The sequence below is a fragment of the Pocillopora verrucosa genome, chromosome 3, assembly GCF_036669915.1.
Source record: "Pocillopora verrucosa isolate sample1 chromosome 3, ASM3666991v2, whole genome shotgun sequence".
In the NCBI taxonomy this organism is placed as follows: domain Eukaryota; kingdom Metazoa; phylum Cnidaria; class Anthozoa; order Scleractinia; family Pocilloporidae; genus Pocillopora; species Pocillopora verrucosa.
The window spans coordinates 9576599-9589905 of NC_089314.1; the positions used below are offsets into that span (position 1 = coordinate 9576599).

Consider the following 13307-nt stretch of genomic DNA (forward strand, 5'->3'; position numbering starts at 1 on the left):
AAACTCCTGCGTATACTTTTCGCTCGACCTCAGTGGAGCCATCGCCAGCTAACTTGCAGTTTACAAGTATTAGAGTGTCACATCACTCCTGTATTTTCTCCCAATGCACATTTTGAGGTTGCGTACGCCGCAGTGAGCTTGTTTTAACGAGCGACCGGCAAATTCGCCCAATTTACTCGCACATCCACCTATATAACGTGGAGATATGATAACGAACGACCGCAGGTCGCGTCAGTAAAGCATAGAAGGAGTCACCGCCCGCGCAAGAATGTGCTGGAACTACGTCTTAATTTCTGAAAAGCATTAAAGAAAAAACCCTCCCGCAGTCAAATGGACATAAATTTTATTCCCTAGTCATCACTCAATGTTTCATAAACATGATCCACATGAAGATAGATAATGCCTCTGGAAACGCTTTAAAAGTGTTGTCAACGTCTATACCAGGCCCTCGTTGACCATAGCTGGCCTAAAGTTTTCTCAATATCGCTGCGTGACTCGTGGGAAGGTCGTCTAGCAGTTATCGGAGAATATTTGACAGCAGTTAGATCTTTCTCATGCGCCATACAGCGATAATTATAAATGTAATTAACTAGGTCTGTACGACCTGCATCGGGGAGCGACGCATCGCACTTTAAAGTCGGATTTTTCTCACCGGCCGCTTGAAAGCTACCCCGGAAAGATATTAAACGTGATCCTCTAATTTGCAAAACAGGTTAATTTTTCCTCCGTACATCAACCCTTTACGCGATTTTCTTCAGGACTGTGCACGTTAGTGGCAAACTCTCTGAGAAAAAGGTTTCCCAAAGTGCCTGCGTGTTTTTTATTTTTTTTCAGCCGAAACAGCGTGACTGTATATTTTCATAATGGATGAAATATGACATCACTTCTGCAGACACCCTCAGACGTGAGATCAGTTCCGGAAACTTATCGGGTCAGGTCAGTATTTGTTTCTGAAGTGTTTGGAATTCGGAAACAGCTCAAATCCTAATAACTACTCAAGACATATGAGAATATCTCAGTTTATATTGGGGTTAATCCTGTAATGGTGTAAGATTGTTTGCGCAATATGATTGCGTAATCTTCAAATTCGCGGCTCAATTACGCAGTTCGGCCAAAATGATGCGCGCTAACAGTTCAGTCCAGCTTCATTGCGATGCTGACCTTTTTAGAAACAATATCTGGAAGGAAAACTTACACTTTGTTGATATTACGTCAACTGTCGTTTGATAAATTTTTAGTTATATTGGTGATTAAAACTGATTTGATGGCTATCTACTGTAGACAAAGCAAGCATGCCTCTCTTATCCAGTCTGCCTCAAACGCTGAAATTGGCAATTCAAAATCAGCAAGATTCAGTTTTCCATTTCCTTCATTGTCCCACATGAGTCGTGGTCTTATTCCAAAAATTGTTTGTTGCGTGCAACAGAAAGGATGTTACAATATTACAACCGGATTGTCGCTCTTAAAATTAAATCCGTTTTTCGTTTTATGCCTTTTTCAAGAACCTACTCAACTTTCTCATAATTCCCCAATAGATTGGTTTTCAGAGACATTGTCATTTATAAGCTGAATATCATCGCTGTCAAGAGCTCTTGACATCACGTATTCGGGTCTAAAAGGGAATGAAAACTCTCGTTTTTTGACGTATGCAAAATACCTCCAGTCCTCAAACGTTAATTTATATTCTCGGAAGGGGCGAGATGAATTGCCCGGCAGCCACAATTTTGGGCATATTACTATAGTCAGAACATCGAGCATGATGTCGACATAAAAACAACACTTCGTGAAAACTCCCATGACGTTGCAGTTCAACAAAAGATAAATTCTGTAGTCTGAGTACTGTCAACAGTGACTCTGCTTTTAATTCCTTGCTCGCACTTGAGGAATTTGATCCCTTTAAAAGTTATGTTCTGAACTTCGGTAAGCCTTTTATGCTCAGCAAGTTTTAACTGTTCGTTGTAAGAATAGAAGCGGAAGGTAGCTCTTAAAAGTTACCATTTTGATTGTGCATAATGTAAAATTTTGAAATACTTTCGGGCATAATGCCATGTTTTCTGGGGTGACGCTCAAAGGCATAATTCGTCTGACCCTAGTCCTCGGTGCACAAATGTCAGATGTGACATGATGAAAATAATTGTCCAAGAAAAAAAAGACGGATATAATGAGCAATAACCATGAAACTTAAAGCAATAAATTTCACGAAAGACTAAGAAAGTGTCTTGCAAAGTCTTACGAAAAGCGCTGCAAAGAAAGTACAGCGGCAATCTTTCGTTCTAATCACTTTCCACTTTTTTATGAATTTTGTTTAAGTTTGGACGTGATGTGTATTAGACGTTTCTTGATCTGGTAAAGACCTTCTAGCCAAACAAGATTAACTGCTGAAAAACTGCCTGGGGGTGCTTCTGGAAAATTCGGGATGAGCATGTGCGGGATGTATCTCGAGGCCCTTCAATGACCTAAGAAAGTGTTTTCCCACTGAATTTCTCTCTCACACCTTAATAATACCGAAAAAAGACGATAGAAAACCGCGTTCACTGAGAAACATATACGATCAAGAGATAATAAAGTCGGTAATTATAAACTCTTGACCCGATTAAAAACACAGAGAGAGAGTGAGAAGATCTTGACCACAATAAGAGCAAAATAATTGTAAACATGTGTTCTGAGTTTGCGACCAAAAGGGATGAAACTTTATGACAACTAGCTCTGTATACTGCAGAGACAAGTGCCCCTTCACCCTCCCTCGTAAACTCAACTGAAAGAGTTACTAGAACCGTTAGAGTGCCCTAAGTCTGTCAAACCTCCCCGGGCCAAACTTTTCGTGGGGACCAAACGTCGAGAACAGTCGAAAGGGGAACAGGTCTCCTTTATAGATCGGTTTTTCTTCAAAATTTACAAGTTTCAGCAATTATTTACATCGTTAAGTTTAATATTATCTTTCTGAGCCCTTTGTTACCTTCCTTATAACTTATGACTATCACCGCATACGTGTAGTCTTCATTCATTTCCTATCTATTTACAAACTTGTTTTAACAATTTGCAGATATAACCAAATTCAAACGTAGAAAGCAATCTTTCAAGCTTTCAGAGAGTTCTGACAAAAGACCTCATTTGACTTTCCGATTTTCACCGGCCAATATCAAAGAAATCTAGAAACTCTGAGAGACCGCCGCGCAGTCGACACAATCACAAGATTTTGCGTCGCTTGGCGACACATCAATGACGTTGAGCACTACGTGCAATTATTTCGATGTTCTTAGGGCTAATCACTTTCCCCAAAAAACTTTTGAAAATATTGTTCATTTATTGCGTTGTTTTGTCTTCCCTTTCCATTTCAGTTGATCCAGAATGTCCTCTGTCACTCTCCTTCCCTTTTCGATTACGTCCTTAGGAATGATCTTCACCACGGCTTCAACCTGGAAAAGGGAAAAGTATACCGAGGTTTAAGCGGACAATTCCCATCCGCATTACCACTCTGGCAACGATTCCATGAGTAGTCATGTCAATCATAATATTTATTATCCGGCTGACGTCCCGGGCGGTTTACAAAGGGATCCTTTGAGTGTTGTGATCAACTCAAATTGACCAACTGGGTGGGCATAAGAGACTTATCTTGTCCGCTCAGGAAAACCAACAGATTAGCCCCTTTAATGGGCCATTTCCCCTCTCTTGGTGTACACCAAAGTCCAATATTTACGCTTTAAACAATCATTATCACATCGAAGAACACACTAGTCTTAACATTTACTTTCTGTAACCAGAAGTTTCCTGTGGATAAAAGTTACGTCATCGACGTCTAGTCTTCCAAATAGCGCTATATTAACACCATAATTTGTATATCTTTTACCTGTTTTTGCGCAGATAAATTCTCGAAATTTCTCGGTAATTTCCGTGCATCTATTTCTCCAGCTTTGTAAATCTCCTCAAGCACTAATCTAATTTTTAAAAAAATCGAAAAATAAATAAACAAACTTATTTAAAGCCCAAGTTTTAAGTCCAGAGTCCAAAGGCCTGCCAGACGAGAAAGCAAAATTGTCATTAAGTGTCTAAAGTCCGACTTAATGTTCGGGTGGGGGGCTTCTTGTGCAAATTCCTAACCATTCTCTGTGGTCTTAATAAAGTTGCATATCAGTTTGCGTGTTACATCGGAAGACTTGAAATATCGCTTGCTCAGCTAGCCTAGGATTTAAAAAGGAGGGAAGCGTCTAATTTGCTTAACTCTATTGTGATCGGGTTTGTTTGTTTACACGAGCACAGCTAAAAATTGATGGTAAGTTTCCGAAGAGGAAAAAAGAAAACACCTGTAAGAGAAAAAACGTCTAAAACATTCTTATTTTTAAACCAATAAAAAGAAACTTCGCTTTGAACGAACACAGCGCAAATGTGGCCACAGATATCGCTCGTTGGAAAGGCGATAGGACTAACAAATAGATTCTATGCTGCCGTGAGTCTGTTCAATTCAGTAATAGATCACAGATGATGAAAAAATGCGGTAAGAACAAAAAGAGGCACACGATGCACAGCCGCGTGTGTCACTGATGTTTTTACCACATTTTGGGGTCTTCTGTGATCTATTATTGTACAGACCCTCGGAAACACTTGATCTGTTAGTTTTAAAAGGCTAAAAAAATAAAATATTGTTAACGGTGACGTCATGTACGCGTCTGTCTCCCAATAGATCATCAGTGAGAACCACTCAAACTGCGTGTATAATTCAATTTATCATATAAAACGGAATATTTTTATAGAGATTACTTCGAAGCAATAGAAAAAGTTTTCACCACACCAAATGATAAAGTTACAAACGAAGAATAACTTAGCAGTGCCTTCAGTTTAGAGAGACAGCACAGTCGAATGCTCAATACATTGGAGTGAATGTCTGGTGGTCAAGGTTTTCGAATGCCACCGATGACAACTATCTGGACATGTGAAGGTCGGCGTTGTGGCTAAATGCTACATAAATTGCGGATACAAGAAGCCCGTGTTTAGATGGGGTGGGGGGAGGTTTGAAGCATTATACCCCCAAACAGCTTATGTTCCCAAAATTGAGCTAAGCTCTGATAAACGGTTATCTGGATCATATGACGACTTCACCTTTTAACTGAGTGTATCACAAATATCTTATGTTGATGGCTTACTTGTAATTTTGTGAATTCATAACCTGGCTGCTGATGGCCATTGTTTCAACAGGGTTATACGCCTGCAAAACAAAAATAATGAATTTGCAGCAACAACGATAAAAATACATATGGTTATGCTTCAAAGCACACAAGATTTTTTTTCAGCAATGGACAGTTTTCTTCTCTGTATGTTTTGTTTTCTCCTGTTTTCTTTCTTTTTCATTGTCTTGGGATTTGGTTTTGTTACCTTGTTTCATTTGTTGGTTTTATTCTGTAAAAAGAATTATGACGTGTTATTGTTTTGTTTACCTGGTGAAACCAGCCAGTTGGAATAATTAATAAATCTCCAGCCTGTTGAGTAAAAGAAATCGCTTGTGCTCTGCGGAACTTTGGATACTGTTTATAGTCAGGGTTAAAAGCATCTATTGGGCTACAAAAAAAATTAATAAAATAAAGTAAAATATTCAGTATACAGAGTTTGAAATATGAAAATGGTTTAATTAAGCCTCAATATGTTTTTTGTCAATCAAATTGTTAACTGCATCATGTCACCCATCATTTGGTAACAAACTAATAATCCAACTACAAAAGAAACAAAAATCTCAAACGTGATGGGATAATAGGAATCTAACGTAAGCATTAGCAAGACAGTAAAACATACCATTCTTATAGATGGACAGTTCACATGTCATACATCATACATAAAAACTTTTTATGTGTATCTGATCAGATACAAAACAAGTTTTCAAAAAATATGTCAAAATAATATCATTTTTTTAAAAGGAGTTGGGGTAATTGTGAAGAACAGCTCCTTGATGATAATATTGTTACCAAAAGATTAGAGACTGTCGTCCATCTGTTGCCTGACTGTAATGGCCAACAGATGAGCTTAAAACTGTTGGCTGAAAGTCAGTCCTCTGTGGGCCAACAGTTGCCTAACAGTCCTCCAACAGACAGCCCACAGGTTTTTCCAAGGAGTTGTTCTATAAGTTACCTGTTTGTGTCATTCAAGACAGTTTGGAGCCATACTTCCAAAAAAGGCCGCTTCACTGATGCCTGATTTTCATTCTGATAGTGACTATAGAATGAATTGACAACCACTTGCTCCCATTACCATTAAGACCAAATAAGAAAACTAAACATCATGCACATCAAATGTTAGTAACTACATATGTAATAATGTAATGTTATTTCATTTTTTTGTAGATTTTACCTGTTGTATTTCAAACAATCCAGTGGAAACCCACATCTCTGATTTTTTCTGACATATAATAAATGATCTTGGCCAGGAGGAAAAAGCTGCAAGGAAGATGAAACATTGAAAGAAAGTTAAAGTCACAACAGTGTCTAAGAAAAACTCATAGCCAATCATTAGACAGAAAGCATTTGTACCTTCCACATTTTCTTTCCTCTCAAAACAGCATTTGTACCAGTCCAGTTGTAAGGATCTAAATAAAAACCAAACATGTTTTTTTAGGTTTTTACTGTTGGGAAAGTTGAATTCTGTGAAAACAATGAATCAAGGTCACTGATTCATGATCTATTGGCATGCTACAAATGACAAAATTAAAGTAATTAAAGTAATCAAGCAAAAATTCATGAGGCATCAAAATCTTGTGATATGAGTTTGCTAAGGTAATTAGAACCTCTCAAAAGTACCTTTGGTCATCTGTCATCTTAATTTAAAAGCCTTACTGAGTTGTCATTTGGAGCCAGAAGGTAATGGAAACCTGCTAGCTATCAGACCAATTTGCCCCGGTTACTTTTAAAGACAGAAAGAAAGTAATTTTGAACCAATTCTAGCATCAACATCTGGCAAAAAAGTTAATCAAACATGTCCCAGAATGCTGGAAAACAAGGTTAATAGAGTATGCCTCCAGACCCCCTTAATTGGGCTTGTTGCTAATGCAACATGCCATGTGTGCTGAGCAAATACAATTCAATTCAGCCACCAACTCTGTTCAGATTCTACATCTATAACCTACATCTCCAAGTGAAAACCCTACCACAGATTGCATCAACACATATTGGACAAACATCGGCTATAGAGACTCTCCATGGTGGCCAATTTATACAGTCCACCCAGGTGATTAAACCAAATCATCATATAATGTAACCTTGGTCAACCTAAGCAAATTGCCAAGCTTGAAAAAATGTTGATAACTATTGTTGCCCTTCACAGCAATGACAAAAAAATGAAATTAAAAATAACAAAACAGTATTATAATAACTTTGTACCTATGTGAAGAGATGACCTTGAGTGGGCTGTACCCCAGAGGAGCATAGCATTCCATGGTCGAATCTCTTTTGGTAACAACTGGAAGAAGTCTTCCCTCAAATACACCTAGTAAAGGTGTTTGAAAATAAGAGATTCTTATAAAATTTGGCATCACCCACAAATTACTTGCTGCACTCATGACTATTCAGTCTAAAATAGTAGGCAGATGGCTCTTTTAAAGGCCTAGTAGGCAAGGGGCTGCGGGCATGATCTCTTGGAAAGTTTAAAATTCTTAACTTTTGCAAATCTGTTTTCCTGAATTTAAAGGTCTACATAATGTTTTATTGTTTTCCAAGAAGTCGACCAATTTGAACAATTCTGAAGTAAATTATGTTTATGTCAGTACAATGGCATAATAATTCAACCACCTTACATTCACTAAATAAAAGATGAAATTTAAGATATTTGGCTTATGGCTGGTACATAAAATTTAATATAAAGATGGCTGTAACAATTTAAGCCCACACTGTCAATTAACATTTACATAGAACTATATATCAATAAGCAAGTTCAAACTCATGTATACTAAATGTACCTGTTTATCCTAGGGGGACCCAGGGGCTGTAAATGAATTTAAAATCAGGGCGAGAGAAATCGACTCTTAACCCCTGGGTCTCTGAGGATGTTTCCTGTTCTGAGACACTAAAACTACTCACTGGCTGCCCCAAGTCTTCTCTAAGTTCTGGATTCATTTCAATAAACAGTTCATCTTCCAGGTAAGTCCACAACTCAGGTTGGCCCTCATGTACATGTTCAGCAAAATTCTTCAGGGGTACTGCAAATCCCTGGGCTTTGTTCAGAGGACCCTAGAAGGAACATTCAGAGTAAATAATTCAGTATCAGTTTTGTTTTCATAATTGTATGCAAGTGGGTGGAATTAATTTTACTAAATCCTGGTGCAGCAGCAGGTTGAATTTTTCTCACCCAACCATGTATACAGGTTTTTTCCAAAAAAGACCAAAATCCAGCAAAATGGCTAAAATTACACATGTATTTACTGTGGAAGACATTGAGGAGATTTAAAAGGAGTGGCTGTGCTATAAAATAAACCATTAACCACCATTCAGAGGTAGCCAAGTGGTTTGCATATTGGACCTTAGAGGGAAACATCAAACTGGTAAGGGTTGTAGCATACCTTCCAGGAGATGTCCACATACATCTTGTGACTACTGAGTGGCATAGAAACCAAGCTGTAAGACCTAAACTTCATTGGGTCTAATTTTGCACATATGCACGAGTTACAATATTTTTGGCATGTGTCTACTAACCTCAGTGGCTTTCATTGATACTCTCTTGTCTCCATAGTTTCTCACAAGGAATGATTTTGTCCAGTTCATTGCTTTCCAATTTTTCAAGATATCAGTAATCACAACTGGTCTGAAAGTGAAACAAAAAATAGATGAATAACACTACATCAAGTCAACAAGAATCATAGTGATTGACATGGAAGGGGGGGGGGTGAGTAGCTCCTAAGATCTTTTAAATCTGAAAATTGTACGGATGAAAAGGGGATCCAAACCTCACTCTTTTGTTGAGTCTTAACCCTTTGACCCCACTGAGTGACTAGCATGTAACTTCTCTTAAAAATATCACCCTGAATCACATATTAAGGTCATGAGAATAAAGCAAATGATCACCAACTAAAAGAGCTCTTGATTGTGAAAAAAATTCTCCTTGTCAGCATGTTAGGAAATGTTTGAGAGCAGTATGGAGAATATGCATTCTTTTGTTAGAGTGAAAAGGGTTAAGGGCTGCTTGGCCTAGGGAAAGCAGGCACTGATTACAAGATGTGACTTGTTACTCCACCCTGGTTAGGATATTAGTTGATAACAGCTACATGCACACTCCTGGAATTCATGAGTTAGTTTCCCTGACATCTTGCTGGTACCCATTTACACTACTGGTAGAAGGAGACATTGTATTTTGCCAAAGAACACAGCCCAATGGGTCAGCTACAGGTTGGACCTGGCCTGCTAGATCCTGAGTTCAGTAGTTCAGTATCCCTAACACTAGGTCACCACTTCTCTCCCCTACCCCCTGCCCTACCCCCTGCCCTCCCCCCTGCCCTCCTCCCCCCCCCCTTAAAAAGAAAAAACTGATGGAAAGAATCACAATGCCATACAACCTGAGTTGCCCCTCCATTCTGTTCATTACACCTCGATTTCGTGTCATAGAAAAATATTGCGAACGTCAGGTTCAAGAGTAAAGTTGCTTACTAATAGTCAAGTTTTGGACGCAAATTTTTTCCATCTAATTTGCACTTGTCAAACGAGGAATACCTTTTCGCGTCATAACAACGAATAAACTCCGCTAGAGTTAGATTTGAACGGTGATCAACTGTGGAGTTGTCCATAACTGAACACGGAACTTCCGCATCTCGCTTTGGAGTTCCAGAGAGGCCTGTCAAGATGGAGCTCCAAGTGCGTGGAAAGAATTTACTATTGTTATCAAAATACAGCGAGATGATTCCAGTTAACATCAGAAGAGTAAAAATAAAACATCTCCAAAGCCACTGATTTCGAAGATTTTGGCTGGTTTTCCCAAGTGTCGGCGATAAGTCAGCATTCAAAGTTTTAGACGAATTGTCAAACTTAGACTCTTTGAAATAGGTCGAAGGGGAAGACTTTTTTCTCTCCCGATGTCGAGTAGATGAACTTTTAGCCATCATGTACAGCAAAAAAATCTCTAGCCACTGCATTCTTCCGTTCGTTTCCCTCCAGAGTAAATCTCAATCAATATTTTCTTGAGACATTGAAGCGATGAATTCTCGTTCTTTCTACAGCATATTGATTCAAAACCTATCAACACTGGAACCTAGTCATGTGACTACAACAAACATTTGTGATTGGCTAAATTCTTTTCCATAATAAATCTATTTTTTCGCGCTTATTTTCAAACATGGCAGCTTGAAGAAGCAGAGAGAGATTCGCCACATTGACATAAGGGGATAGTTTGTGGATAAATTCTCCTCGACGACATGCAAAGATCTTCTCGTATGCAACGTGAACTGAGCATTCTAACAAAAGAGCCACCGCCTGGAATCTCTTGCTGGGCGATTGATGGTCAAATTGACAAACTTCAAGCAGGTTTTTGAGTTTAAGTCCTTCTCACTAATGCACAATAATCTCCCACGCCATCAAAGTGTATACAATCCTGAAAACTTGACGCAAATGTAAATTTCGTTCGAAAAAGTTGCCATATGTCTTATTTTTCAGAAATTTTAGGTTCAAAAGACACCCCTTATAATGGAGGCTGTTTTAGGCTGGAAATACAAATTCCCGAGAGGTTTGTTTGAAATGGCAGTATTTCCGTAGTTCAAATAGGGTCCTAATCAGAAGGGGGTCCAAGCACCACTGTACACAACTTTCAGTACCCACCTATCTTCAAATAGGTGGGAAGTAATGGATTCTCTATCAGTTTTGACCCTTTTCACGTTAGGATTGGTATTAATATCCATCACACTGCTTTCTTTACACTGGTGATCATTTCCTTTATACTCGTGCCCTTTACATTAATTCAAGGGTGATACTGTCTGGAGAAATTATACACCAATCACTTAAAGGGGTTAAAGGGAATTAACTGTTTGCCTGGCTACTATGTTAAGGATGCCCTAGCAGTTAGAAATATAACAAAACCTTCTTGTGAAACATAACTTTTCCTGATTTTTCTATATTCAAAGTTATTTCATCAGGCAAGTCAAGACTATGCACTTTGTGGCTAATTATACCCCAATGTAAAGGATTAAATTTTATGATGATAACTAATTGAAGTTCATTACCTATAGGTATCCATTTCATCCTCCTAAAGTTCGCTTTGTCACAAAGATCTATCATCCCAATATTGATGGAAGTGGTCGGATCTGTCTTGATACACTTCAGATGCCTCCGAAGGTGATTGCATAATAATGACAGATTTATTTTAACCATGATAATATCAGTTTAACTGTACCACTGAAGCTTCCATTCAGAATGTGCAGATTGTAAATCTGAAACCATATAGTTTTCATTTTCCCCATAACAAGGAAGTCATTGACACTGACTGCATTTTTAAACCCCGGAAACTTACATAGCCCTTCCAAAATTACCTTACAATGACTACTTACCTGTGAGGTAATATCATTTCATTCCCCTCTTTTCCATTTGTTGAGCTATACCACTAAATTATGAGAAATCTAATTAAATTTTGAGATCCACTGTTATGTAGAGCTTTCAACATATGAGTGTTTTACAGAGCTTGCATTTTCATTATTTTCCTTTTTTCATGTTTTTCAGGGAGCTTGGAAACCAGCATGGAACATTTCCACTGTGTTGACATCAATCCAGCTTCTTATGGCAGAACCAAACACTGATGATCCTCTTGTTTCAGAAATTGTAATGAATATTGCCAAATACACAACATTTAATCAATATTCTAATTACATAATTGTACACATAATTTACAATGGCTGTTTTTGCTCACTTTTTCAGTCTGATGAGTATAAATACAACAGACCACAGTTTATTAAAAAAGCAGAGGAATGGACTCAGAAATTTGCAGCCGGTCAGAAAGTATCAGCTGCATCAGTTAAGGTGCTTATTAACTTTCAGCAACATGTTCACAATGCCAATAGGACCAAGTAGGATCCCACTTGGTTTTCAGTCACACAAGTGATCAACAAAATTGGATGATTGCAAAGCTTAAGTCTTATATAATGATAATCATGGGTATTTGGCTATTGACTGAATAGGTCTTCAGGTTGTGCAAGCTATTAATTATAACACTTACAATTTCTGAAAAAAAATATATACTTATATATATTTTTTTATGAACAGAAGGGCTTGTAATTCCAATCTTTTGTCACTTCATCATTACACTCTTTGACAAAAGCAGAATCCAAAGAAGAAAGGGAAATGAATTGCACCTTTCCTTCAATAATATTATCCTGTCCACTCACAGAAGCAACCGATGAGTGATTTCTGTCAGAGTGTTATATCAGTACTTTGCTGATCAGACAGATAGTGACGGTAGAGAGAAAAGTTTACAATGTCTGGCAGAGTCACAGTGAGGTGAATTGATGCTGAGATCCTGGAGGTGAAAGGAATATGATTATTGATGATTCGGCAGCTAGTTTTTAACGTAACAAGTCACTCCTCAGATGGAACACTCAGCATGACATAATAATTATTGTAGAAAAGCTTTGTGAGAGTCTCTTCAGGTTATATTTGTGTAATTCACATTTTTGGTTATTTTTTGGATCTATCTGCTTCTTTTAGTGAGCAAGATCCTAAACAACCACCTACCTTAAAGAATCTTTATTGTATCTAACTCAATCAAAATTTCCCTGAAAACGCTGTTTTATTAACAGGATTCACTGACTGGGGCAAACAAAGAAGCTGAGGACAACAGTGACTCAGAGAGTGACACCAGTGATGAGGATGAAAATGAAAATGAAAACAAACCTCCTACCCACCCCACCCAGGGTGTCAAGAGAGCAGCACCTGCCCAACTCCCTGGAAAAACCAAAACACTCAGACCAAGTAATTATTAGACAGGCTTGGAAAGGAACTGGAATTGAAATTAATGCTTTGCAAAATTATCAATGCAAGGGGTTGTATGCCTTTGTTTTGTAAGCCCTATATAATGCATGATTAGTTTATAAATAAAGAATGTTGCAGAATGCTATACAATATATTTATAATCTTTTGAATAAGATGAAAATAACATTGATAGTGTTGCTGAAGTAGTGAGAATGTACAGTAATTAGCTATTAAAGGTGTTTTAGATGGAAGTACACTTGACTTACATCAGTCTTTGCCAGCTAAATCCCATCAGCAATTTTTAAGGCAGAAGCAGCCTAAAGACTTAAGGTACTGTTGAAAGTGGTGGCCTTTTTTCCCAAAGGCTATCTTAAGTTTAAACCATAGGGGAAG

General features: G+C 38.0%; 2 protein-coding genes across 2 annotated transcripts; one reads left to right on the forward strand and one right to left on the reverse strand.

The window, feature by feature from the left end:
- Positions 1-2851: 2851 nt before the first annotated feature.
- LOC131780276 (uncharacterized) lies at positions 2852-10182 on the reverse strand. Its single transcript, XM_059096895.2, has 10 exons — positions 9678-10182; positions 8667-8775; positions 8055-8204; positions 7359-7464; positions 6513-6568; positions 6334-6419; positions 5430-5550; positions 5139-5200; positions 3848-3935; positions 2852-3416 (listed from the first exon to the last, which is right to left on the reverse strand). The coding sequence occupies exons 1-10, from the start codon at positions 10094-10096 to the stop codon at positions 3300-3302; spliced, it is 1314 nt and encodes a 437-aa protein (XP_058952878.2). The 5' UTR covers positions 10097-10182; the 3' UTR covers positions 2852-3299.
- Positions 10183-10302: 120 nt separating this feature from the next.
- On the forward strand, positions 10303-13159 carry LOC131780281 (ubiquitin-conjugating enzyme E2 T-like). Its single transcript, XM_059096902.2, has 6 exons — positions 10303-10484; positions 10614-10683; positions 11183-11288; positions 11670-11768; positions 11865-11966; positions 12743-13159. The coding sequence occupies exons 1-6, from the start codon at positions 10376-10378 to the stop codon at positions 12923-12925; spliced, it is 669 nt and encodes a 222-aa protein (XP_058952885.1). The 5' UTR covers positions 10303-10375; the 3' UTR covers positions 12926-13159.
- Positions 13160-13307: the final 148 nt, after the last annotated feature.

Coding starts and splice junctions, on each gene's coding strand:
- LOC131780276 (XM_059096895.2), bottom strand. CDS start 10,096: ATGCAGTGGCTAGAGATTTTTTTGCTGTACATGATGGCTAAAAGTTCA. Junction 8,776..9,677: donor CGTTGTTATGACGCGAAAAG/GTATTCCTCGTT, acceptor TTTCACTTTCAG/ACCAGTTGTGATTACTGATA. Junction 7,465..8,054: donor GAGAAGACTTGGGGCAGCCA/GTGAGTAGTTTT, acceptor CACCTTTACTAG/GTGTATTTGAGGGAAGACTT.
- LOC131780281 (XM_059096902.2), top strand. CDS start 10,376: ATGCAAAGATCTTCTCGTATGCAACGTGAACTGAGCATTCTAACAAAA. Junction 10,485..10,613: donor AATTGACAAACTTCAAGCAG/GTTTTTGAGTTT, acceptor CTTATTTTTCAG/AAATTTTAGGTTCAAAAGAC. Junction 11,769..11,864: donor ATCCTCTTGTTTCAGAAATT/GTAATGAATATT, acceptor TCACTTTTTCAG/TCTGATGAGTATAAATACAA.